At 46.6% G+C, this 26984-nt stretch overlaps 1 protein-coding gene across 1 annotated transcript in view; it reads left to right on the top strand.

Annotated features, from left to right (window-relative positions):
• The first annotated feature begins 9644 nt into the window (after nt 1-9644).
• The window catches only part of LOC144099035 (uncharacterized), a 187983-nt gene continuing 170643 nt past the window's right edge, over nt 9645-26984 (top strand). Inside the window, exon 1 of the mRNA XM_077632048.1 lies at nt 9645-9754. Within this exon, the coding sequence (XP_077488174.1) occupies nt 9709-9754 (46 nt within the window). The 5' untranslated portion in view covers nt 9645-9708. The remainder of the gene's footprint in view (nt 9755-26984) is intronic.

The raw sequence follows: 26984 nt of genomic DNA, 5'->3' as shown, positions 1-26984 counted from the left end.
AACAAAAAGGGGAGCAGGCACAAGCAGGTCACACGATCTCCCTTTCTCCTCAGCGGTTCGCTACACGCTCACGTGCAAAAGCCAGACGGGGCTGTCAAGCCTCGCCTTTGGCTAAATTAGGTTTTAAGAGCAGGTCCGGCGCGAAGCAATGAATTCGTTAAGATGCCGTCAGCGTGCAGACATCAGCGGCCGCTTTAAATAGATCTGTTTTTGAGCACCCCTAATCGGATTCGCAGGTCGCCTCAAGGAAGAAAAAATGTTAAAATCTGAAGGGCCTCTTCCTGGCATGGTCCTAATTCGACAACGCGATTATAATTATCCGTACTACGGTATTGAATATTTTAAAACTAGGGCGCAAAAAAGGATGAAAACAATTTAAATCAGGGTTATGTAAGTGTTGCGAGCTACGTGACGCCAAGAATGGTGAAAGATGTCGGCTTTATTACTACGACGAATTATTTTTTGCGAACATCACGCATGCGCGGAATCATCTGGTACAATTAATTAGGGCGGAATTCCCCAAGGTGAAGTAGTTTTTGAATAAGGAATTTTGACTGTAGCATCCACCCAAGCGCAACTATACCACTTTGACAGAAACTTCGTAGATGAAAAAAAAAAGTTCCCGGTTCGGGATGCTGGACCAAAAATTTTTTTTTAGACTTCGAAATCTTTTTTGAAGCTGTATATCTTCCACGATCCTGAAGCCGGATCACAGGCAAAGAATTTTTGTTTTATCTACAAAGTTTCTGTCGAAGCTGTAAAGCTTTCTTTTCTTTGTAGCCGAAAAGACAGTAGTCGTACAAAAGAGAGTAGTCGTACGGCTACTCTCTTATTACGCGGAATCAGTACTACCCAAAAACAGCAATGCAGATTGTTCCACACTCATCTGAAATTCTTGAGAAAATATACAGGAGAACACGACTGAATTACGTGGAAGAAACAGCACTGAACTTAATCGGCAGTTTCATGAGGTTGAAAAAAGGAAATAGATGATTCAGAGCAATTCGTCGGATGCAGTGGCAGAAAAAGTATGCAGTGGCAGAACAAAACAAAACAAGAAAGCACGCAGGTGTGTCAGGATTGGTGGTAAAAGATTAGTTATAACAGAGCAAGTGTAGGTGTACTTTGCCTACAGGTAGTGCAGGTTGATGTAAATTGTTATGATCAATTAATAAGTAATATATTCCTCAAGCGCATGACTCAATCCACGTATAATTTGCGTGGCATGACAAAGCCGGCCGAGCAGTGGTATGCACACGTTTGAGGGGAGCGTCCTCCCGAGGTTTGAATCCGATTCCATTGCTTTTATTCAAGGCCACTTGAGCCCAGCAATCAGTCTTCGTCTACCGAGGTCCATTGCGCACTCAGACGAGTGCTCCGCCCAATTAGGGGGCTTACAGTAACCGGAAGTCACAATGGATTTGCTTGTTGACAAAGCGGTCCTCACCACAAATAATAACGTTATTTTCATGCTTCAGTGAGTCAAAAAGCCGTCATCAGAGTTATTTTTCACGAAGTCCTAGTACAAATACTTTTTTTGCGGTCTTAGTCGTCCAGGAAGCTTCAGTATTTCTCTGTACGCCCATTGTACAGCCGATTCCGGCTCTCTGACGGCAAGATCCTGTAGCGTCTACTTCTGTAACCTTCGAATACTGAAAAGTATTTCCTGCGCAGTGTGCCGCAGAAAGGCACAATTGTACGTGATCTAAAAATTCTTAACTTTTTCATGGGAATTAAGAAAACACAAAAGGGAACTGCAGCTGCTCTGCACTGTTTCTTTCTGTGTGCTAAATTTAAGCGCTTTCTTAGATAAGTTTTCAATAAGCTTTCTGTATGGCTTTCAGGTCAAAATGATTCAACCTAAAAGTAGTGTCTGAGAAAATACAAAAGAGAACAACACAACCCAGTCGTAATACGTCACAACCTTCCTAACACGAAAAGCCTGTTTTAATAATTGGAGAACATACTGGGTGAAACACACGGTATATGTACCACCTGGAGTTGTCCCCCAGCATGTGGAGCCGTCGAGGACTAAGCGTGTTGTATTTATTATTTTTATAGTTTGCCACTTACTGGTTAAACACAAATCCAGACGTTGCGCAAAATCTTCCCGCAGCACGTCTTTGTCAAGGGTAGAATAATTCACGACCAGAAAAGAAAACAGTCCTCAGTTTCACAGGGTGCACATACTCCTGGCGCAATGTACGAAGTGATGTATCCAGGAAGAAAATATTCCTCATCGCTGATAACATTATATGCGCATGTGAAACAAAAGAAAAACGCAAGATGTACAAAAGGACGCGAGATGTAATTCCTGGATTTGTACCTTGCACTTGCTTTGTGGATGCTATTGGACAGCAGCCGCATAACCAGGTATTGCATGAAAACCTAATTTTCCGCACCGCGATTCTCAAGACCTGTCCCTTTATACGCCCTCCCTGCTCCCTATCTTATTTTCTTTTCTTTTCCGATGCATTCCGAAAGCAAACAATCTCCTGGTTATGTCTGCTCAGATTACAAGCACATTCCTTCCTAACAGAGCTTAGGAGATTGGAAACTAAGTTACGGATGGCGAATGGCGGATATCCAATCTGTCGAAAAAAAATCTTGCAACACAATGCGCATGAGTGATTGCTTCGTTCGTGCATGTCTTTAGAGGATGTAAAAGAAGATTGCTTCAAACTGGCCAGTTTAGGTCGCTGCAACCAACACCAGTAATGGTTTATTGTTGGTTTATGGGGTTTAAGGTCCCGAAGCGACTCAAACTATTAGGGCCGCCGCAGTGGACCACCTGGTGTTCGTTAACATGCACAAACCGCATAGTACACGGGCCTATAGCAATTCGCCTTCATCAAAATGCGAGCGCCGTGATCGAACCCGCATCTTTCTGGTGAGCAGCAGGTGTGTGTGTGTGTGTGTGTGTGTGTGTGTGTGTGTGTGTGTGTGTGTGTGTGTGTGTGTGTGTGTGTGTGTGTGTGTGTGTGTGTGTGTGTGTGTGTGTGTGTGTGTGTGTGTGTGTGTGTGTGTGTGTGTGTGTGTGTGTGTGTGTGTGTGTGTGTGTGTGTGTGTGTGCGCGTGTGCGCGTGCGTGTGTGTGTGTGTGTGTGTGTGTGTGTGTGTGTGTGTGTGTGTGTGTGTGTGTGTGTGTGTGTGTGTGTGTGTGTGTGTGTGTGTGTGTGTGTGTGCGTGCGTGCGTGCGCGCGCGCGTGCGCGTGCGTGCGTGCGTGTGTGTGTGTGTGTGTGTGTGTGTGTGTGTGTGTGTGTGTGTGTGTGATGTGTGTGTGTGTGTGTGTGTGTGTCGTGTGTGTGTGTGTGTGTGTGTGTGTGTGTGTGTGTGTGTGTGTGTGTGTGTGTGTGTGTGTGTGTGTGTGTGTGCGCGCGTGTGTGCGTGTGCGTGCGGGCGCGTGCGTGCGCGTGCGTGTGTGTGTGTGTGTGTGTGCGTGTGTGTGTGTGTGTGCGCGTGCGTGCGTGCGTGTGCGTGTGTGTGTGTGTGAGAGAGAGAGAATGAGTGAGGAGGAAGAGTTTGTTTCAGCCACAAGTTCAGCCACAGACTATGGAACAGCAACTATTTCCAGGCGCTGTCATTGTCCTTTTCTTGTTTTCCTTGTTACATGCAACTTTGCTAGGCCGTTAGCCTGAGCATCATCGCTTGATGTCGTCATTTTATAGCACATCTATATCGATATGCAAAGCAATTTACGCCTAACAGAACAAACACCTGACTGACTAAACTCTCTGGACGTTTAAACTACCAAATCTTTTGAATATTTAATTGTTAAAGTCAGAAACAGCAACACACAGAAAGCACACAGATGGATGCAGATAAAATCGGTGCTTCGGATGTTAAGTCCAGCATATTTCGAGCAGAATGTATTCATCCGAGCAACAACAAAACAGTGCACCTTTATCATCCCGTAACACGAACGCTTCATTGTTCAGCGCGCTACAAGGAACATTGTCTTGTGCTGTAAAGTGAGGTGAATGTCCTCGTTCATCGCTTCCACTGTTATTTTCTTCGATTTCTTGTAAGGCGATACTACAGACAAAAGCTCTTCAAACCTTTCCAGATTGTCTTTCCAACAACTTTTCGCATTAATTTTTTTCGTGTTGTCCTGCGAGAAAAGTAGTTAGTGCTGCCGGAAGCAGATGTGCTAAACAAAAAACGCGGCCATTCTAACACCGAGGACAGTTTTGGCACTACAATATCTTCCACAGCATTGATGATGGGCGAAGCTTTTCAGCATCACTTGAACAAGTGACATCGCTATTCAACAATGCCCTCATTACTGAGAAAATTAACGTCAGAAATATTTTTCGCTAATACACACCCTCATTGAAACTAAAATTATGGAAAGTAACTTCGAACACAAGCAAACAAAAAAACATGTCTGTTATCAGAATAAGAATTTTTTATTGGTCATTTAGTTGATCAGTACACATTGGTATGCAGAAGAAGGTCCTATAGTCGACAACTGACAGAGTACCTCCCGTGCAGAATAACATTGCGATGACTGAGACAAGGCGCAGCATTTTAAGAATGAAAGGGGACACCTAATTGGACCATAATACACACAAATGGACACACTGAACGTGAAATTCAAGGAAGCTACATAATCGTTAACTAATGGCACTTAGGTGTTGCTGTAAAGCCTTCCTAAAATTAAGTACTGTACGTGATTTTTTTAAATGTTCAGAGGTAAAGTGTGCCATAATAATATTTATGAAAACAGCAGAGTAAGCTTATAACAGTAAGAACATTGAGCAGGAGTAAATTGTTGTTAAAAGCTAACCGGGTAATGTTTGAATTGTTGAGGTTAGATGTTGAGAACTACAGGGGGTAATTGTTTGTTCATGAATTTGAAGAAAGTACCCAAATGAACTTGAATGAGATCTGAAACTGGTAGAATATTATTCACGTTGACTGGATATATAGCATTAACAATACACGGACTGAACGTAATAGTTCTAATGGAGGCGCCACGGTGGCGGAGTGGTTATGGCGCTCGGTAGCTGATCCGAAAGACGCGGGTCCGATCCCGGCCGCGGCAGTCGTATTTCAATGGAGGCGAAATTCTAGAGGTCCGTGCACTGTGCGATGTCAGTGCACGTTAAAGAACCCGAGACAGTCGAAATTTTCGGAGCCCTTCACTGCGGCGTCCCCATAGCCTGAGCGCTTTGGGCCGTTAAACGTCCATAAAACCATAAAAATACTCATGGCTTTGTTCTGAATTACATGTGCTGAAGCAAGGTGAGAGCAGTACGTATTTCCCCAACATGCAAAGCATACGTGATGTCACTGAGGATAAATTAATGATACAAATCGGTAAATGTGTTAATTCTAAAGTCTGGGTGAGTTTTGATAAGAATAGTTATGTCATGTGCCATCTTCATATTTACGTAAGAAATATGGTCATGATACTTCTGATGAATATCTAATTGAACATCAAGGAATATAGTACTCTCAGATGTTATGTTTTGACTTGCAATAATGGCATAGAGAATACAGGCTAAGTTTCGCTGATGTGAGCTGGATAACATGAATTTCATCTTAGAGGGGTTAGTATGAAGCATATTGTTACATCACTGAAGGACATTTTATAGGTCACAGTTAAGTTCAGATATGAGGCGAGAAATGTCAGTATCGGATCTAAAGATGGCAGTGTCGTCTGCTTAGAAAATGCACCTTGATGAAGACAGATACTTGGGTAAATCATTAATATACGTATATATCAGAAATAAAAGAGTACCTAGGATAGATCCCTGTTGCATATCTAAGTTAGTAAATTGTGGTTTAGAAGAGATGTTTAAGATGTAAACACTTTGGCTTCTATCCTGTAAGTAGCTTTTTAGTAGGATAACGGGTAGTCGACAGACGCCTATTGCCTCTAGTTTAGCGAAATTAATATGTTGATTAATTCTGTCAAAGGCTTTTGTTAGATCCATAAAGACTGAGGCCACGTAAAGCCCTTCATTTATTCGTTCAAAAACTGAAGTGCTTACATAAACTGCCATCGTTTTCTGCATTTTACAGCGATAGCTATAGGCGTCAGTTCCTGTATTTCGCGCCGGTGTAGTAGCAGTTGTCGGCGTAACGGGTGGGCGGTTGCCACGGCAACCACTCGGAGGATGGTGATCGTAGAAGAAGGAGGTTATGCCGAGAGTGGAGGAATACCCCACCCTGCGAGTGGATGGTTTTCGTAGAAGGAAGAGTGCATGGCGAGAGCGTAAGAAGGTGCAACGGGAGGGTGGTTGCTGCGGGAACCACCAGGAAGGTAGTTACCATGGGAGGAGGAATGTACGGCTAGTTCGAGGAATGAGCAGGTGGAGGGTGGCGGTCACGGGAGCCATCCCAAGAATGTAAACTGTGGAAGGTGGAAGGAAAGTGCGGTCCGCAGGTGTTGCTGCTAAACATGTCACCCCAGAAGAGGCTCGCCAAGGGTTGCGTCACGCGCCTGGAAGGTTGAACCGGAGAGGAACGCTAGTGAAAAAAAAAAAAGCCTTTGTGCTGAAAACTAAAAAGCGCGCCCTATGAATATACGTATGTTCATGTCACCTTCAAATTATTTACCTCAATGTATCATGAAATTAAAATACCTCAACAGCTGTCGCTGAATCACAAGTTACACGGTGGTATAACCGTGTCGGGAATTCTATTTCACTTTTCTTTTCTGGCTTTTATTATAGCCGAAAGCGCCAATGAGCTCCCAAAGGCTTTAAGCGCTTTGATAGACAAGGGGAAATGAATATCGGCCGGAATTCCATGCGATTGCTCTTGATGTCTGATATGTACGCTAAATCTCGCAGCGATAAACCGTCTTAAGTGACAGTTAGGGCGCACTGCCGTAAAACCAATGTAGCAATGAAAGCCTTTACCTCCACTCTCCCCGGTTTATTCAAGAGCCTGACATCTAAAATTTAAGGTCATGAACCGCTACAGCGCGTAGTGCGCCTCGGAAAATCAGCGCAACATGCGGTTCAGGTTTTAAGATAGGGAAGAATAGCGCAAATCCACGATGGTAATCTTAGTGAGTTCTATCTACAAGAGCCTAATGCAAGCCAATTCCTTCTGAGATTTCAAGCTATATCTCAAACTTACCTCCACTTAGAGTTCTAGGACAACTTATCTTTTTTCGTCTTATTTTTTCTATTGTTTTTTTTTCGCTTCATACCTATTAACAAAAAGTACGACTCAGCTTGTGGGAGCACTGCTGCACGAAAAGAATACTCAGTTACTCTTGCAGGTGTAACTTCTGGCAGGGCCGCGAGCGTTCAACGCTTCTTCATGGTATTGTGAAAAGAATGAACTTCCCTACATTCATATTCGCGCATACGCACCATAAGCGGAACGCATCCAAGAGGAACAATCAATGAAACATGCTGAGCGTAAACGGTCTGCTTCCTTGCGAAACTGTACAAGGTAGTTTTTTGTAAAGGATTGCCCTTAATGAGCTACACACTCAACGTGCCGGCACCCAAATGGAACCATTACTTTGATTTTGTATCAACCGCCAAGGCAGTGTTCTTGTCAGTGTGCAGAAATATGCTTTGCTATGTTGAAAGACAACCCTTTAGTACACAAGGAAATGCGTCGGACGACAAGAGATGCAAATGTGTACATTTAGTGTTAGGCAAGCCCTTTGTATTGCTATTCTTTTTTTTTCCTCTTTCTTTTTCTGTTTACCTCTTCCCTAGCTTTCCTTGTTTTTCACGAAGGTAGCTAGAAGGTTCAAATTCATAATGCATTTATAGTGCGCCTCTCTTTCTATCATAATGTAGAGCCGCTTTTTAAACGAGGCCACTTTACGAAAATAGGGCACGAAATAGTCTGCGAAAAAAAAATGGTCTCCCATATATGTGCCAGCCTTCACCGTTTGGAGACCACATTTCACTTTTTCTACTTACGTTCTCCTTGCGTTTTTGCTCTTTCTACTTGCGTTCTGCTTGCGTTTTTGCAGATTTTTCATCAGATCTTTGTTGTTGTTTTTTTGTGCACTTTGTAATTTCTCCTGGAAGCATGCTTATTCCTTTCTGTTTGTGACATCTCCCAGTGCTTACCGGATTTCCTGGAACTTCTTAGAGCACACTTGCTCTAAAATATCCGACTTCTTTTGACAGCCGTTTCACGTCTGCGACAAAGTCGTTATCTGAAAGAAAGCTTAAGGGCCCCTGTGTGGTGGCTTTGGTGCATGTGCTTCGCACGCACAAAATTATTCACATTCATTTTTTCTAGAAGAGGAATAAATTGTGAATGAAATTTTACATCATATCCTTTCGAATTTTGCACTATTTCGTGGTGTGAATATGGTAAAATCTTGGGCAGGGTATATCACTTCAATATTCCCATTTCACTTCATTTCAATAATTCCTACTGTTAAGGAATGAAAGTTTCTGATATTTCCAGACGAAGACAAGCACTCTTGTCGAAACGTCGGCAAGCACCTTAACGTTTCCCTCCCTTGTTCACTTTGCGATTATAAAGAATCCTTTGATGAAGCTCTCTCTACCATGGACTAAGAGGCAGTGGGTTACATAATATTTGAGGTAGTTCATATTTGCAGCAGGGCAAGAAATAATTAACAATTATGCATGCACTAAACCAAAACGAAAAAAGTTTGTCCCAAAGTTTGCAAGAACCTGACGGGTTCATTTTTTTTTCATAGCACACCGTTGCGAGTTAGTAAAAGGTTAGTAAATACGGCGACTAGGCGACCCTTCCAACTGCCTGAAAGCATCGAAGTGCTTAACCAATCGTTATTCAGCAGTTCTTGCTGTAAAGTATGAAAATGCTGACTCGCGTGCTTCCCAACCCTTGGAGCCAATGCCCTTGCTTCTGAAGCCTTCGAAGAGACACTCGATCTGAATAAAAACAGTGAGAATGTTTGTTTAAATCAAATAGGACGCTCGGCTACTGAGCCGGAGTTCCCGGGTGCGAACCCGGTCACGGCGGCCGTGTTTCCATGGAGACGAAACGGAAAGGCGCTCGTGTACTGTGAGGTGTCAGTGCACGTTAAAGATCCCCAGATTAGGTTAGGTCATGTTAGCTCAGGTCAGGTCAGGTTATGTTAGGTTAGGTTAGCTTAGTTTAGCTTAGTTTAGCTTAGTCAAGGTTAGGTTACGTTAGGTAAGGTTTGGTTTGGTGTGGTTGGGCGTCCGCTCTGGGTGTTCATACTGGGTGTACACCTCAACCACTGCGTGAGGGAGGGGATGAAGGAGCGTGAAAGAGGGGAGGGAAAAATATGTGCAGGCACATACAGTGCGCGGTCTATGGCTTCCATGAGCGAATGCACTTCACCTGTACTTGGGAGCGTGATCACGGAAACGTAATGAACATCATTTTGAGAAGGCAAGTCAGTGGTTTGCTGGCAATATATTTTTTCCTTAACACGCCCACACCAGACATCAAGAAACCGCACCTCAGGCGTTAGTATCCGGCCCCATGACTTAGGGTTTCATGATCCTTTAAGCGTCGTTTTCTGCAGGTGGACTCTCGTCGAAAGTACCGCTTCCGCAAATGTGTCTAATATCTTTTTTTCTTTGTTCATTTGTTTCTCGCAGCGCTGTGCTTGGGCGCGGCCGAGTGGTGGCTGTGCGGCGGCTGTGCATGATGCAAGCCGCGCCACGGTGCGTGGAAGACCCGTAGCTCACCTCCTCCTCGCCTAGGAAGTCAACGTGGTGAACGCACTCTCTGAGGATTAACCGCCCATCCAACATGCTCACACACGCCAGGAAGGAGCTCAGCCTGGACGCCCAAGGGGGTGAGTGGACTGACTGCTGCCCCATATGCACCGAATGCGCCATAAAGTTGGCAAATCGAGGTTCAGGATCTCGGTAGGAGTATGCAGATAGGGGTTCTAACTGTGGTGTGTGCGACTGGTTTTAATGCGGAAAACGACTTTAGGGCTTGGCTGATTTACTAGAGTTCGCTTTTTTCCGCTACACATTTGAGTCCTTCGAAGTCCGAGATCACCGGGATACTAATGGCGACAACCCATGTCGATATAAATGTGCACTGCATACATCGTCACGCATTGCCGGCACTGCATGCATCACCGCGTACATAGCATGGTAGATTATCCATATGCTATACCAGGGAGCTTAGAAGAACAGGAGGATCTAGCTGAAGGAATAGTAGACGAACAAGAATAGAGCTTTTCCCATTTCCACCACGCATTTCGCGTGTGTTTCTGCTGTTGTTTGTCTCGTTGCCGGCACGAAAATCATGTTGTGTCGCTTCGTTCCATGTGATTCAGTATCACAAGGAACATCAGATATGCTTTCAAGGAATACTTGTGATGCCACTTGTTACGTGCTATCACTACGGGCCGCTAACGAGACATCGACGCGCGACCAATTCTTCACCGTTTACTAAGCACGGTTAGTCTCATCATAAAATTACTAACATTGTTACGTCCGTAGGTGAGCATAAAACAATTAAAGGGACACCCACTTTTATACGGCCAGTGTCACTTGTATGTGTAAGATGGATGTATAAAGAAGAATGTGATTACAGAACGTGTTCCGCGATTCAGTTGCGATTTCACTGAACTGCAACGATGATGGGTAAATGTGTCACGTCGCCAACAACAAAAAAAAAATGACTAAAGCATCATATCACCCATTAGAATCACCCATTCCACCCATAGCAGTGAGTAGTGTGAACTTGCTGCATGATGACTTCATTTCGTGCGGGCACCGACCACGTGATTCCTGGAAGTACTTTCTGTTGCAGCTAACGTGGTAAAAAGGAAAAGCATTTGTGCTCCGGTTTGCTAAACAGCTCGCAGTTCAGTTTCAGCGGATGTGTACATTTGTATGCTTTTAACTTTTAAAGAGCATGTCCCTGTAAGTTGATTTCAGTGTATTTTTGAGCTTGCTTTTCTTTTGTTGCGATTGTATGCACGTGCGGGGGTGTGAAAAGAAGCAAAGTGTAGAGCTTGTGTGTTTCTCCTGCCAATATCGTACTGACAATTTTCCCCATTGAATAAAGTAGCCAACGAAGCTTCTCAAAATGCTGATTTGGGTTGCATGTGTACCTCTTCTCAGAAAGCACCAGCTGGATATCTCAGTTCAAATATGCCACCTTGGCGTCAAAATTGTGTGCCCTTTACTAAAACGCGAGGCGAAAGCGCCGTCTGGCCTTCTTTCGGCAAAGCTTTTTCGAAAACGTATCGATCCACAGGCGAAAACACGAAGCCAGCGCCACCTTTCAGTACGGCGCCCAGGTACTGAAAGCGCTAGCTCGTCCCGCCTCCGATAGGGCACACTGCATCCGTGTATATGGTAGCGATTCTAGTGATACAGCTTGTCCTCTGCATTGGATTGATGGCATACGCCACCTTGCTTGAGACAGTTACAATTCACTTCTGTTTTGCTTTCCTTTATTTTCAGGCCAATTCTTTAACCAGAATTTTTTGTATCACACCCGAAGGTATCTTTTAAGTCTCTCGACTTATTTTTGCTAGCACTTCAGACTTCTTTTGCTTATTACCACTGCTGCTTTCATACCCTAGGGCAACGGGATGTTACACTTTCCCATCATGGAGGCTCAGCCATAATCTTTGTCATTTCGTTAAAATGCGCCATATTGTATGCGGTTCTTTTCCGCAGGCCGAACGCTTTTCCGTAAACTGAAACGAAAATAAATGTCATGCATTAGGCCTGTTAAGGAAGGACGACCGCAACTATCAGAATACTGATTAAGAGTAGATAGTATAAACAGTTACTAAATTAACTGGGAAGTATGCATAAACTTTTGGGTGTCAAATGTCTCAGAGAAGGAATGAAGCGAGGTACAAACTCTTTACGTGATTTCATTTCTGTTTTCTTTGCCCGCTTGGTAGACAACTGGCCACTGTTTGAATTTCATTCTGTCGCCTCATTCAATGACTCTGGTAGACCAACCTCGAAATATTTTTTATACTGCGCTTCGCCGAACTCAAAACCAGCCTATAACTAATAGTGTTCCTGTATATGCTCCCGCAGGGAGTAGAGTTGCGCGTCTGTTTTCCCTTGCCGCTCCGAACGCCATTCGCCGAGAGGCGATCACATGATTTTCATGACGTCAGGTTTTCAACCCTGCGCGGGGAAGCTGACTTCACAGCCGCCGTGCCGAGCGACCCTTCGTCAGCTCGACGCCTCATGTGGGCCCACGCTGTCGGTTACATTTCACGCATTTTCCGTGCATACCTGTGCCGTCGGGTTTGGTGTTCTGCTGTTGTAGTGAGGGACGCAGTCGTCAGTTATGAGTGGTGCAGCGTGGCAAACTGCAGAAACCGCACTGGAAACAGCAAAGCGTTTTGCGAAGTGTCATTTGGGAATGAGTCGCGATAAGCGCACCCAAATATTACAATTTAACAAGTGAAATGAAAATATAGTGTTTTTTAATAAAATTTAGGAAAGCTAATAATATAAACGAGAAGGAATACTTTCAAGGTCCTCTAAAGATTCGTCATTTCACTGCGTTTAGCAAAGGGGTATGCTTTGAAAAATGTTTTAGGCAAGCAATTCAGTTTGAATTTTTTTGGTTAGATCAGACTCGCCTGTTCAATGCATTGGTATTGCCCTAGCCTGCTTGCCTGCAACAAGCTGCAGAATCATTCTAATGTGGTTCTAGGGAGAGGCGTTTTCGTATTTTCCGCGCATAACTAGCACAGAACACGCGGCGGTGCTAGTTGTGAAAAAAAGTAATTCATCGCTAAAATCTTTTTCTAATTAGCGTTAGCTCTTACTTATCACGTTTCGAGATCTTGTGGGGTCTCCTACATACCTTGATCACAGCGCCATCTGTGGCAGCAACTACTCATCACGTTTCTAGATTTCGTGAGTTCTCCTACTACCCTGAGATCAAAGCGCCGTCTGTGGCTGCAACTAGAAAACAGCACATCTCGCATTGAGACTTGTGTCGCCATCTACAATAGCACTGTAGGAACAACCACTTCCCGCATGCCAATGATGACGTCACAGCCCAATATGGTGGATAGAGGTGAAACTATTCGAGTATGACGTCAGGGGACGAAATGGCGGCATAGTTTCGGTTTCTCGGGTCAAAGATGGCCCCCATCAAAATTGTGCCCTCTCATCATAAATATCCTAAAACGGGTAGAAAAACTGTCCCGTCACGGGACCGCTACACATATATACATTTGCTCCGCTATATATATATATATATATATATATATGTGTGTGTGTGTGTGTGTGTGTGTGTGTGTGTGTGTGTGTGTGTGTGTGTGTGTTTGTGTGTGTGTGTGTGTGTGTGTGTGTGTGTGTGTGTGTGTGTGTGTGTGTGTGTGTGTGTGTGTGTGTGTGTGTGTGTGTGTGTGTGTGTGTGTGTGTGTGTGTGTGTGTGTGTGTGTGTGTGTGTGTGTGTGTGTGTGTGTGTGTGTGTGTGTGTGTGTGTGTGTGTGTGTGTGTGTGTGTGTGTGTGTGTGTGTGTGTGTGTGTGTGTGTGTGTGTGTGTGTGTGGAAGCAGTCAGGGTTGCTCAACGGGCCAGTGAAAACGTCAAAACTGGTTCGATTATCTAGGTTTATTCACCAACGGTTTCAGACGGTGGACCGTCCTTCATCAGGGTTAAGTCGAATGAATACACAGATGTGCACATTTACGGTCCTAAATGCAGAGGGAGAGGAGGCACTTTCTCTCTCTCTCTCTCTCTCTCTCTCTCTCTCTGTGTCGGCGTCCACTAAGAGGAAAGGAGAATGGATGTGAAACAAGTTAAAAAAAGCTAGTTAAAATACAGAGCTGACAGACATGCAGCAGAGCTTAGAGGGTTGGATTTTCGCCAAGAAGACTATATATATATATATATATATATATATATATATATATATATATATATATATATATATATATATATATATATATATATATATATATATATATATATATATATATATATATATATATATATATATATATATATATATATATACACTCCAGCTACAACGGGCACCCATTCGGGGACAGTTGTATACCGAATTTTTTAGGCAAATAAAACCCTATGAATTCTGATGTAGAAATAAAACCACGATTAAATAATAGGTAAACATCGTATACGTGCAATTAGTAATTGGAGCGTTACCATATCGCACCGCAAGCCGAATTCTAGGCCCACCTTGACCCCCAAACGAAGCAAATTCAGTTTGGGACGTATCTTCAGCGGGTGGTGGTAGTGGTGGCAGTGGTTTTTTTTAATTAAAATAATAGTAAAAAGCAAGGAAAAGATTTTTGCTAGCCCCGGCATCTGCCATCGATACTGAAGCACCTGAGCTGGGGCAGCGGAAATAAAGGATAGCAGGCAGAGTGGAGAAAAGAAATGAAAGAGGTGAGGGGACAGGAAGAGAGGATAGGTGGAGAGGTAATATACACAAACTATTTACACAATAAGAAATGTGTCCAGGTTGTGCGCGTGATAAGTTCATTTTAGAGGAATTAAATCACACACGCGCACAGCATTGTGTTGGCTACAACTGGAGTGGGGCGTCCAGTTATTAATCGTTCAAGGTAGAACTCGCGGAGCGTTCGGTCACTGCGTGTAACTACCTGACGGAGAACAGACGGGACGTCAGGCCTTCTGTTCGAGGAATGCACAGAGGCTCACCAAAGTTCGCTCACGAGTGCGCGCACTGCCCTGCGGCCACAATAGCGTCTTGATCGCGTCTGGTAATATGCCCTGAGGAGGTGCAACTCGACAATAGGTAGACGTGCATCGTAATTTCTCTGATAGATGGCGCTAGGCGGCGATCGTTTCGCTAGGCGGCGTAAGTGCAAGAGTAGCCGAGCACGGTGGCAATCCACCTCGTTCAAAGGAGGGTATTACATTCCGTTACTCGAGACTAGCGGTGCGTTCTTCTTCGCTTTTTTCAACTAGTAAACCAAATAGCTAACGCCCGTTACTTCAACGTCTTCCAGACGGTGGCGGCCTTTTTTTTTGGAAGCGAAAAGCTTCACTACGCCAGCTTTTAGAGCCGTCAGCGGGGCCGCAAGTTTGACCTTGAATGTAGCTAGACGTCAAACCACGAGCATAACTGGTGGTAGTCAGGTTCGACACGTGACGCCAGCTACAGCAGCGACACCAGCGGTTGTTAAACCAACTATCTTGACTTTGACACTTGACCTTTGACCTTCGGTCAAGCGGGAAACCATCTGCGGGCATCGCATGCGCAGAGCATCAAAGTGGGTTCTCATAAAACGCCGGTGCACTTTGAAGCGTTCAGCCTAACGCTAGGTGTGTTCGATGCGACGCCTGCTGTCGAGACCGCCAGTCGCTCGACCACGAACGTAGCCAGGAAGATGCAGCTTTTCGCTTTCGACCTGGGTTAACCAGAGCTAAACCACCAGCATTTTTATTAAAACACCGTTTCTTCGCTGTAAACATTGTGCAGCAAGCAGAGCCCTCCACTACTGCACCTCATTCTTCCTTTCTTCTTTCACCTCCGCCTTTATCCCTTCCTTACGGCGCGGTTCAGGTGTCCGCCGACATGTCAGACAGATACTGCGCCATTTCCTTTCCCCCCAAAAAAATGCGGCTACAATCCACGGTTTGAAGGTGGTTGGACAGTGAAGCTGTAAAACGACGCCCAGTTGCCTATTGTGACGTCACTTGAAACACCACCACCACGGACAGCACCCCTGTCAAAAAAGTATTCAAACCAAGGGGTTCGCTTCTAATTGGTTTAACGGGCGCTCGCATAGCTCACCTAGCAGTACAAAGCTTGGGAGGATAGAAGACGCGGAGCCACTCAATCTACAGATTGCGGTCGCTAATGATGCATAACGAATCACGCTGCAGGCCTCAAAAGCAAATCCCTTAGGCTGTATACTTCTGGTTCGCTTCTAATCGGTTTAACGGGATCCCATAGCTCACCTAGCAGTACAAAGCTTGGGAGGATAGTAGACGCGGAGCCACTCCTCATTCTACAGATTGCAGTCGCTAAGGATGCATAACGAATCACGCTGCAGGCCTCAAAAGGAAATCCCTTATAATGTATACTTTTGGCGCTGGGCGTACCTCAAAGCGTGATACAGGTACATACTGCGCCATTTTCTTTCCCCAAAAAAACCAATTTTTATTATTATTACATACTGGCCAAGGGAGCCAGTTATACAGCTTTCAACGGAGTCCTACCGTCGATTGTGAAAAAAGGAAACGCTAAATTCACTTTGTGCACGGAGGCCCCAGAAAAGCTTTCGCACTAAACACACACGCCTCACGAACTCTCCAGCAAAAAATTACACACATGCACTAGGACTACTGCAAGTGAAGCCGGCGACTAGATGCAGGGGCACACCAAGCCATTGCATTCAGCGCCTTAACTATTAAGGGTCACGTACAGAATATTTGCTACAGTAACTTTAAACCAAAGTGCAGGCCTTGCCTCCAGCCATTCGCGACGCTGTACTACAGGTACTGCTACAAACTGTTAATGAGAAAAACTTGTGGCTCCAGTCCATGCGTGAAGGTGGCTGGACAGCAAAGATGTAAAACGGCACCCAGTTGCCCACTGCGACGTCACTCGAAAATTCACACACGTGGTTCTACAAAGATTGAAACCAGTGTCCTGCGGTCATACCGCTGCACTCGAACACATAATATGGAGATGCCCCAGGGCATGGCAGAATTAATAATGCAGAGGAATGGGAGACAGCACTCCGAAGCGCCGACCTTAGTATACAACGCTACGCTACCCGCCTGGCAGCAGAAGATGCACGGCTGTATCGTAGCTAGTCTTCCAGCTGCGACGCTGCGCTTCCCCGGATGCCTGCGTGCGGAACCGTAGGGGCACGGGTCTTCTTCTGACGCAAATAAAGTTTATTCATCATCACCAGAGACAAGTGAAATGAACTTGAGCTGTATGCTGTATGCCTGATTTCAAAGGACATATGCTGTTAAAGCGAAAGCTTTACTGGCCGCGAACTTGCGATTTCGCCGTGGCGGTGCTCCGAGGAGGCACATGACGTCACAACGCGCGCCTCGCCGCGGATATTTCTCTCTCCCTCGCTCCCTAGTCACTACTGCGCATGCGCCACAAGCAGCACCGAGCCACAGCTGTTCCTCCGCTGCGCAGCGCCGCGCCTTTCCTCAAAATCGAACTTTCAATTTTCAGTTTTCTCCTTCTTCTTTTCCTCCCTCCTTTATCTCTTCCTTTACGGCGCGGCTCGGGTGTCCACCGAGATATGTGAGACGGTTACTGTGCCATTTCCTTTCCTCAAAAAACCAAACAAAACAAGTGAGCCGACGGCGTTCATAGAGTTCATTGGCGTTGACAACTTTGCAAAGTCCGTTCATTTTCACGAAAGGGAAGGCGCACAACCGGCTCCGTGGGTCAGTGGAGACCTCAATATCGCTTTCATGCACGAGGCGTTGGTGTCCAACTGCAAAAGCCTGCTTTGATTGCGTTCCGCACACTGGATAGGCAGCGCGCCCTCCCTGCCACTCTGGGAGGTGGCATGCAGTTAATGGTTGATCGCGAGAGATTGATCACCAAATGGACGCTGCGGCCTAGCTATTGCTGCAGTGCCGCATGTCAGCCACAACTCTGTCAGCGCAAATGCATTCAGGCCACCTCTCTATCTCACCACCGCCACATGTATCAAAGGACGAATGAGGCGTACGCATATCCAGGGAGCCAGTTATGCGCCCTTCGTTTCCTCAAAGCCATCGCCGTCTAGAACATTGTAAACGCAAACGCCAATGAACACAGTGAACGCCGACATCTTTCACTTTGTATATCCTGAATTAGCTGAGCTAATCCACATTACTTTTTTTAATTTGTATTGCCAATCTATGGTAGAATATTACTTCGATTAATCTGTCGCCTAAAGAAAATTATATATATATATATGTATATATATATATATATATATATATATATATATATATATATATATATATATATATATATATATATATATATATATATATATATATATATATATATATATATATATATATATATATATATATATTTCTTAATACGAGCGCGCAGGAATAATGGACGCTACAGACGCTGTCCCATCCTAAACGGGACTGCTTGTTCATCTGAAATTACTTGCTCAAAAAAAAAAAAAAACTCGCAGGCCGTTACTAGTATTTTTTCCTCAGTTTGTCATGTCTACGGTTTGTTGTTAACCTTTGGTGACTTTTTTTCATGCTGTATGCACACCCTTAGCATATCACCTATTAGTTTTCGGTGTTACATTTAGGAACTTGCGATAGAGTTCGATTTATACGCAAAAAAAAAAAAACAAGCCCAAGCGCTCTACACAGCGAGGCCACGAACGCAGCCCCTGGAAGCACGAGTAGTGGCTTTCCCGCACAGCGTGGAACATTATAGCGGACCTTCGCGCAACTCTACTCCCTGCGGGAGCATATACAGGAACACTAATTGTTGGCTTCAATTTCAATTGTTGACTTCTTTTTACGTGTCTTTGTGATATTTGAGTGAATCTTCAATGTGATTTTTAAAAAACTGTCCATAGTGCTTAAATACAGCAATATGTTGTATGTATGCGTGTACTATCTGTAACGCAGCTTCTCTTTTTTGTACCAGCTCTCTGCTGTACTGCTTTAGGTTGCTCCTTTTGTTACGGGGGCAGAGACCTCGTCAGACAACCACGCCTTTAGTCTCTGCCACCCGCAGGATGATGTGATTTTCCTGCAAAAAAAAATTGACTGACTGACTGACTGACTAATTGCTACTGTTTTGAAGCGCCATCTGGCCTTTTTTCGGCAAAGCTTTAATGAAAGCGTATTGATCCACTAACGAGAACATGCACCCAGCGCCCTCTTTGAATATGGCGCCCAATCACTCCAGCTCGTTCCACCTCCGAGAGGGCGGGCACATGGACGGACTAACGGGCGGTTAAAGGCTCCCCTTTATAAAGAGGGGTTGGGGGGGGGGGACGTTTCTACTACAACGTTGTCAATGCCAACGCATGCAGCGCACATCTGTTACTACCGCCACGTAGCTTAAAGCACGACTGAGGTGTCCACTTTCCCAGGGGGCCAGGAGGAGGAGGAGGTAAACTTTATTAAAGAAGGGGTCTTAAGCGCGGGTTGGGGTGACGCTGCCCTCCCCGCGGTGGGTTCATCTTCTAGGCCGGACGCCAGGTGGCCGCGGCCTCTTCGGCCCGCTCCGTGACTCGGAGTTGAACCTCCAGGGCCGAGCTGAGCAGCGCGGCTTCCCACGGCGATTGGGTAGAGAGTTATGCGCCTTTACTATCCTTTCGAAGCTCCCGCTCTTCACGCTTTCGGCGCAGCTTCACAGGCCATGCGCTGAATGTTGATGAAGGTCAAATGTGCGCGTTCGGCAAAACTCGCGGAACATGCAGTAGTAAAGCTTTCGTTTTTAAAGCACAGCGGTTGGGATCAGAACTCCCGCCATAAAAGAAGGGTAGGACGACGTGTGTACTTGACGCCTAGCATTTCGCAGGCGCAAATCTACCTTTCTTTAACTTTTTGACATAATTTGAAATATTGACTTTGCTCAAACTGCACGCATAATGCTATCGGGTACAATGCACCAGTTACTTTCGAACGGATGATGGACTCGCTCCTTCGCGGATTTAAGTGGACTACTTGTATGTGCTACCTCGACGATGTTGTAGCCTTCTCGCCCACATTTGCCTCCCACCTTGAACGTCCCATGAGTATTCAGACTGTGTTTCGTGCGACTGGGCTACAGCTCAACTCGTCCAAATGCCAATTCGGCCGCCGGCAACTCACCATTCTTGGACATCTCGTCGACGCCTCCGGTGTACGTCCTGATCCCGCTAAAATTGAAGCGGTGCAACACTTTACTCGTCCACATTCCCAGAAAGACGTGCGCAGGTTTCTTGGGTTGTGTTCCTACTTTCGCCGTTTTATTCAAGATTCTGCCATATCGCTCGTCCTTTCAGTGACCTACAGAAGACCGACGGCGACTTTACCGGGGGCCCTGATCAACAAAATGCGTTTTGCACGCTTGTCTTCTTGCTGACGTCATCTCCGATTATGGCCTATTCTGATCCCTCGGCCCCCACTGAACATCGCACAGACGCCTGCGGCTACGGGATCGGAGCAGTGCTGGCACAACGCTCCCGGGGTCCACACCACACGTCGTTGCGTATGCTAGCTAGCCGCCTGCTTTCACCAGCCGAGCGAAATTACTCGATTACCGAACGTGAGTACCTCGCCCTGGTTTGGGCTCTAGATGAATTTCGACCATACTTGTTAGGGCGGGCCTTTTCTGCTATCACGTACCACCATGCTCTTTGCTGCCTATCCTCGCTGAAATACACTTCCGAGCGTCTTGGCCGCTGGGCACCACGCCTTCAGGAGTGTTCGTACACTGTTGTCTACAAGTCTAAATGTTTTCATCAAGACGTTGATTGCCTGTCTCGGTAGCGTGTCGAGCCATCTGATCTCAGTGACACTGACGCTATCCCTTCCCTGGTTGGTATTTCTGATCTCAACTACATCGCCAAGGAGCAACGCACGGATCCATATTTGCAAACCGTCATCGAGGGCCTCAGCTATGAAAGCTCGAAGCGCTCCCTGCAACTCTTCGTTACCAAAAATGGCATCCTCTATCGCCACAACTTCCGTCCTGACGGCCTTCCGTCCTGCCAGTCATTCCTCAGCAGCTGCGCTATTCTATACTCGCAGAACTCCATTACCTGCCTGCAGCTGGACACCTTGTTGTGGCAAGAACTTACGACCGGATACGGCGCCGTTTCTTTTGGCCTGGATTATACCGCGCAGTCCGCGTTACGTCACCACTTGCGACCTCTGTCAAAGTAGGCAGAAACCTTAGGTACCACCTCCTGGTCTTTTGCACCCTATAGTCGGGCCCGTGGAGCCGTTCCACCGTGTAGGGCTCGACCTCCTTGGAGCATCCCCTACCGTGGAATCCGGAAATAGGTGGGTCGCAGTAGCCACAGACTATGCCACTCGGGACGCGATCAAACGTACATTGCCTACAATCTGCGCGACCGATGTCGCTGACTTTCTTTTGCACAATCTTATACTACAACAATGTGCCCCTAGTCACTTACTCACGAACCGCGGACGCTATTTCACGTCCAGAGTTGTTGATGACATCCTCCGTTCACGTTCTACGAAGCATAAGATTGACACAGCATACCACCCGCAAACGAACGGGCTAACCGAGAGTTTGAACCCGACATTGACGGACATGTTGTCTATGTACTACGTCCCCCCCCCCCCCCCCCCAGCCACAAAGACTGGGATCTCGCCTTGCCCTATGTGACGTTCGCTTACAACGCCTCCCGGCACGACACAACTGGTTACTCTCCGTTTTTTCTCATATGAGAGAAACGCCGTCCTGTTTTTGGACACACTCGTCCCATCTGCCGACCGTCCCGTCACCGCCTACGCCCGTGACGTCATTTCTCAAGCTGCCGACGCTCGCCGAATCGCCCGTAGTCGGCTCCAAGCGTCCCAGAAAGGACAGAATTGTTATGTACGATAATCGGCATCGCCACGTCACCTACGAACCGGGTCGCTCGTTCTTTTGTGGTCCCCTTCACGCCGCGTCGTTCTCTCTGAGAAACTTTTGTCCCGCTACCATGGCCCTTATCGTGTGGTGCGTACGGTCATCGTCGTCACGTCTGAAGTTGCTCCTCATATGCCCGCATCCTTCATCATGTAGACGACCCACCGATATTGTTGACGTTATACGCCTCAAGCCCCACCACATCGCTCCTCTATCGCCGGGCTAACGCCGGGACGGAGGTCGTGCCGCCGGGGCTCATGTTACCATAGAAAAATAGGACGAATTGGCCTCTCGCGTGGAAAGGACGAACGTGGAAGAAGAGGGTGACGTGGCTCCCTGTTCGCGTTGGTGCTCCCTGCTCTGAACCATTCAGTCTTCACCCATAACGTTTGTAAATAAATGTAAATAGTATTTTTCGTAACAATGTATTCGGGTATATATTTCTGCCGCCCTTATTGGTCGGCCCGACATTCTCATGGCCGAACATATCTGGAGCCCTACACTATGGCATCCCGATAGCCTGAGTAGCATTGAGAAGTTAAACCGCATAAATCCATGCTTTGAACGATTCCGGGCCCGTGTACTCCTGTGCTGCCTGATTTACGGTTTTTCGGTGAGCACCCAATCTAAATCTCTTAACAGCTATCTAGTTTATTTTTTGCCCCGGTTGAACTTTTGCCCTTAAGCACAAGAACTGCATTCCGAAAAGTAAGCTCTGACACCATTATTGCGCTCCAAAATCATCTCGCTATTTCATACCCATTGTACTCCATACTTATCTACGCTTCATTATCGAGGCATTTCTTCGCCCTAGTAGTCTGTTCGCGCTTATTCGTGAGCATCTTTCCTTCATTTACGCATAACACGAGATATCCGGGTTCTGCTATCCTGAATGAGCTTGTATCGTAAGCACCTAATCAGCGAAAAATCACACCAACCACACTGTCAAAGCGCCATCTGGCCTCCTATTGGAAAAAGTTATCTGAAAGCTTATTGATCCACCTTTGAGATCACGCAGCCAGCTCCCTCTTTCTGTACGGCGCCCAAGTGCTGGCAGGTCTAGTACCTCGCCCCAACACCGAGAAAGCGCAGTGTGCCAGCCACTAAAGCATCCAGTGTATCCAAAACATGTTATACGACAACGCCATCTAGCCTTTATAGGGCAAAGTTTCCTAGAAAGCCCTTCGATCCAACTAGGGAAGACTTGAGCGCCTCGATGGTCACATTGTGCGTACCTCAAGGCACCCTAGGGAGAAGTAGCGAGAATGTGCAGTCAACAATCTTTTTCAATACAACGCCCAAGGCAGCACAGCTACAGCTCCCCCTGCCTCCGACAGGGCGCACAGCGAGTCTTGAGACAACTAGAGTGCCTCCTTGCTAGCCGAGAACATCGCGGCTGCCTGTGAGAACCAAAAAATAGAAAATTGGTTTTGAGGAAAAGTAATCGCGCAGTTACTGTCTCACATATCTCCGTGGACACCAGAACCACGCCGTGAAGGAAGGGATAAAGAAGGGAGTGAAAAAACAAAGGAAAAAAGAGGTACACTATTAAAATAAATTGGTTTTTGGGAAAAGGAAATGGCGCAGTAAGAACATTGGTTTTTGGGGAAAGGAAATAGCGCAGTATCTGTCTCACATCTCGGCTGACGCCAGAAGCGCGCCGTAAGGGAAGGCATAAAGCAGAGACTGAGAGAAGAAAGGAAGAAAGAGTTGACGTAGTGAAGGACTCTGGTATAATTTCGACCACCTGTTGTCGTATTACGTAACTGTCACAAATTCTGTCAAAAGTTATTGATAGTGACGTCAAAATTACGAAACGAAGAGACGTCACCGCTTGACGCCACGAGGAATCAGCCAGTTACAGCAGGACAATGCCCCGAGAGCATTTTTGTTCAGGGGGAGAGACCGTCTGCTAATAATAATTATTATAATAATAATATTATTATTAATTGGTTTTAGAGAAAGGAAATGGCGCAGTATCTGTCTCATATATCGTTGGGCACCTGAACCACGCCGTACGGAAAGGGATAAAGGAGGGAGTGAAAGGAAAAAGGAAGAAAGAGGTGCCGTAGTGGAGGGCGCCGGAATAGTTTAAACCATCTGGGGATCTTTAACGTGCACTGGCATCGCACAGCACACGGGTGCCTTAGCGCTTGACCTCCATAAAAACGCAGCCGCCGCGTTCGGGTTCGAACGCGGGAACTCCGGATCAGTAGCCGAGCGCCCTAACCACTGAACCACCGCGGTGGGCGACCGCTCAGCTCGCCGGCCAGAAATGGCTGGTGGATCGGGCTTTATGAAAAGCACTAGCCTGCGGGCTCCTGGACCAGTAGAGGACCACCCTGGAGGATTTTTTTTCGTCTAATAAAAGTTGTTTTTATCCATCCATCCATCCACCAGTAAATTGAGCTTCTGGGGGAAAGCAAATGGTGCTGTGTCTCCCGCTTCTCGGTGGACACCTGATCCGCGCCGTGAGGGAGGGCATGAAGGAGGGAGTGAAAGAATACAGAGAGAGTTGCCATAGAGGAGGGATAATAATTGATAATTGGTTTTGGGGGGAAAGGAAATGGCGCAGTATCTGTCTGCCCCGCCGCGGTGGCTCAGTGGTTACGGCGCTCGACTACTGATCCGGAGTTCCCGGGTTCAAACCCGACCGCGGCGGCTGCGTTTTTATGGAGGAAAAACGCTAAGGCGCCCGTGTGCTGTGCGATGTCAGCGCACGTTAAAGATCCCCAGGTGGTCGAAATTATTCCGGAGCCCTCCACTACGGACCTATTTGTTCCTCTCTTCTTTCACTCCCTCCTTTATGCCTTCCCTTACGGCGCGGTTCAGGTGTCCAACGATATATGAGACAGATTCTGCGCCATTTCCTTTCCACCAAAAACCAATTATTATTATTATTATTATTATTATTATTATTATTATTATTATTATCTGTCTCATATATCGTTGGACACCTGAACCGCGCCCTAAGGGACGGGTAAAGGAAGGAGTGAAAGAAGAAAGGAAGAGAGAGGTGCCGTAGTGGAGGGCTCCTGAATAATTTCGACCACCTTGGGATCTTTAACCTGCACTGACATCACACAGCACACGGGCGCCTCAGCGTTTTTCCTCCATAAAAACGCAGCCGCCGCGGTCGGTTTCGAAGCCGGGAACTCAGGATCAGTAGTAGAGCGCCCTAACCACTGAGCCACCGCGGCGGGGCCCGTAGAGGAGGGAAAAACTCGAAATTGGTTTTGAGGAAAGCAAATGGCGCAAAGTCTCACGTACATATCTCGGTGGACACCCGAACTGCGCCGTAAGCAGGGACCCCGGAACAGGAGGGGGGGGGCAAGGGTGGCGGACACCCCCAGACATTTTTCCAGGGGGGGCAGCACCTCCCCCCATCCCAGTCTCCAATTGCTTGCAATTGGATAAATTTCATAGAATTGAAGTTGTTCAGTTCAAGGACTCCTAATGCAAAGCACAATAGGGCAGAGCTACTTGGCTTCGTAGCCAGTTGTAAAGCATTTCCTGTATGAGTAACTTAAACTAGTAATGTTTTAACCTAAGTCGACTGTCTGACCAGTGTACAAGATATTTGAGCGGAATATTAAAAAATTTTCGGTGGTTTAGCTCGGTTTAAGCCTGGAGTGACGCTATAGCCACAGCTGGCCGAGTGGAACTTGGTCACGTGACCAACCACACGACGAACCACGTGATAAGCCACAGCGCCGTGCCGCCGGCAGCGGCTCGCATCACGTGACCAACCACATAATAGCGTGGTGGCGCCGCCACGCCGTAGGCTCGGAATGCTACCGTAATGTAGCGATCGCTACAAAAACACTTTGCACAAACGTTTTCAATGCAACTGATTGTTCCTTGTGCGTAACGCTTCCCATTTCGGTTTGTTTCATATTGTCGTGAATCTTAGCACGGTTTGTTCGTTCGCAGTCAACACCACCGGCACGCGGCTTCATCATTTTGTTTCATAATGCGAGGTACAACCAGACTTATCTTCATTGATCGCGGCCACGTTCAAATGCCTTTGCTTCTTTACTCGAAGGTTCCTTGTCAGCTTTCAATTGAGCGCGGCTAAGAACTGCAGGCATTCAGTTCGATGACCACCGAGCACGCTTGTGGCTGTCGCCGCCGCCAAGTCATTCAGTTCTTAGTGGGTCCGAGCCAGCCCCTTAAAGAGTTTCTTTTGGAACTCTTTTTGTTGTCTTTCGGACTGCTGCAGTGTCGTCACCACAACGTAGCAGCTTGCATCAACGTGTTAACGTTGAAAAATAAATATAACAAAATTAAAATATGATTTGTTAAGTAAATAGGTATTAAATAAATAATTAACAAAATAAGCTCAAAGTCTTGCCCCCCCCCCCCCATATCTATAAATGTTGCGGAGTCCCTGGCCGCAAGGTAGGGATGAAGGAGGAATTGTAAGAAGAAAGGACGAAAGAGGTGCCGTAGTGGTGGTCTCCTGAATAATTTTCACCACCTGCCTGTTTCGATGAAGGGGCAGCGCAAAGGCGCCCGTGTGCTGTGGGATGCAAGCGCACGTTAAACACCTACAGGTCGTCGAAATTACTACGGAGCACTCCACTACGGCACCTCTTCCTTCCTTTCTTCTTTCCCTCCCTCCTTTATCTCTTCCCTTACGGCGCGGTTCGGGTGTCCATTGACCTATGTGAGGCAGTTACTGCGCCATTTCCATTCCCCAAAAACCAAACAAAACAAGTGAGCGGCCGGCGTTCATTACGTTCACTGCCTTGGCAACGTTGAAGAAGCCGTTCTTTTCATGGAAGGAAAGGCGCACAACTGGCTCCCTGGATCAGTCGACAAATTGAAACATGGTTTTGGGGAAATTAAATGGCGCAATATCTCAATCCCGCTTTCATCACGATCGCAGACGAAAGTGGTGTACTCCACACAGCGGGAACTGGAGCAAAGGAAAACTGCCTCATAACGACATCTATAGGCGGCGCCTGGAATCGAGACAGCCAATGGAAGCCCTTTATTATCTGCAGGCGTGTCGCTTGACTCGCCTCAATGTGTCATGCCTCAGACGACGTTAGGACACAGTTTTCTGTTGCTCCGGCTCCCGCTGAGTGGAAACAGCTGATACCTGATACCTGATTTAATATCTGCGGCGGGTCTTTGGACCTAAGATAAACTTATTTTTGGAATATGGCGGAGTGCTTGGCTTGAAGCGCTCTTGCGCGGGTCGGGCCGGTATAGCACTGCCTCCGGGATCGTCCCGGGGCATATTAGCGCGGCGCGTCTTTTCTTTCACTCTTTGCTCTCCTATCCTTTACCCCTCCTAGTCGCCTACTTTCAGCACGCGGCAGCGAGCGTGGCTCGGCTTTGAGCCAGTAGGCAGGCCCGTGCTCTTTCCTTTTCTTTCTTCCTCACAGCAACATCAGTCAGGCCCCCGCTAAGCTGCGTGGAGTATACCACTTCTGTCCCCGATAATACGTGGAGTTAGTGTGAAATCAAATTGCTTTTGAG

This window comes from Amblyomma americanum, chromosome 7 (genome assembly GCF_052857255.1).
Source record: "Amblyomma americanum isolate KBUSLIRL-KWMA chromosome 7, ASM5285725v1, whole genome shotgun sequence".
Lineage (NCBI taxonomy): Eukaryota > Metazoa > Arthropoda > Arachnida > Ixodida > Ixodidae > Amblyomma > Amblyomma americanum.
The sequence above is the reverse complement of the archived record's forward strand: the minus strand, read 5'-3'. Positions and strand labels throughout refer to the sequence as shown.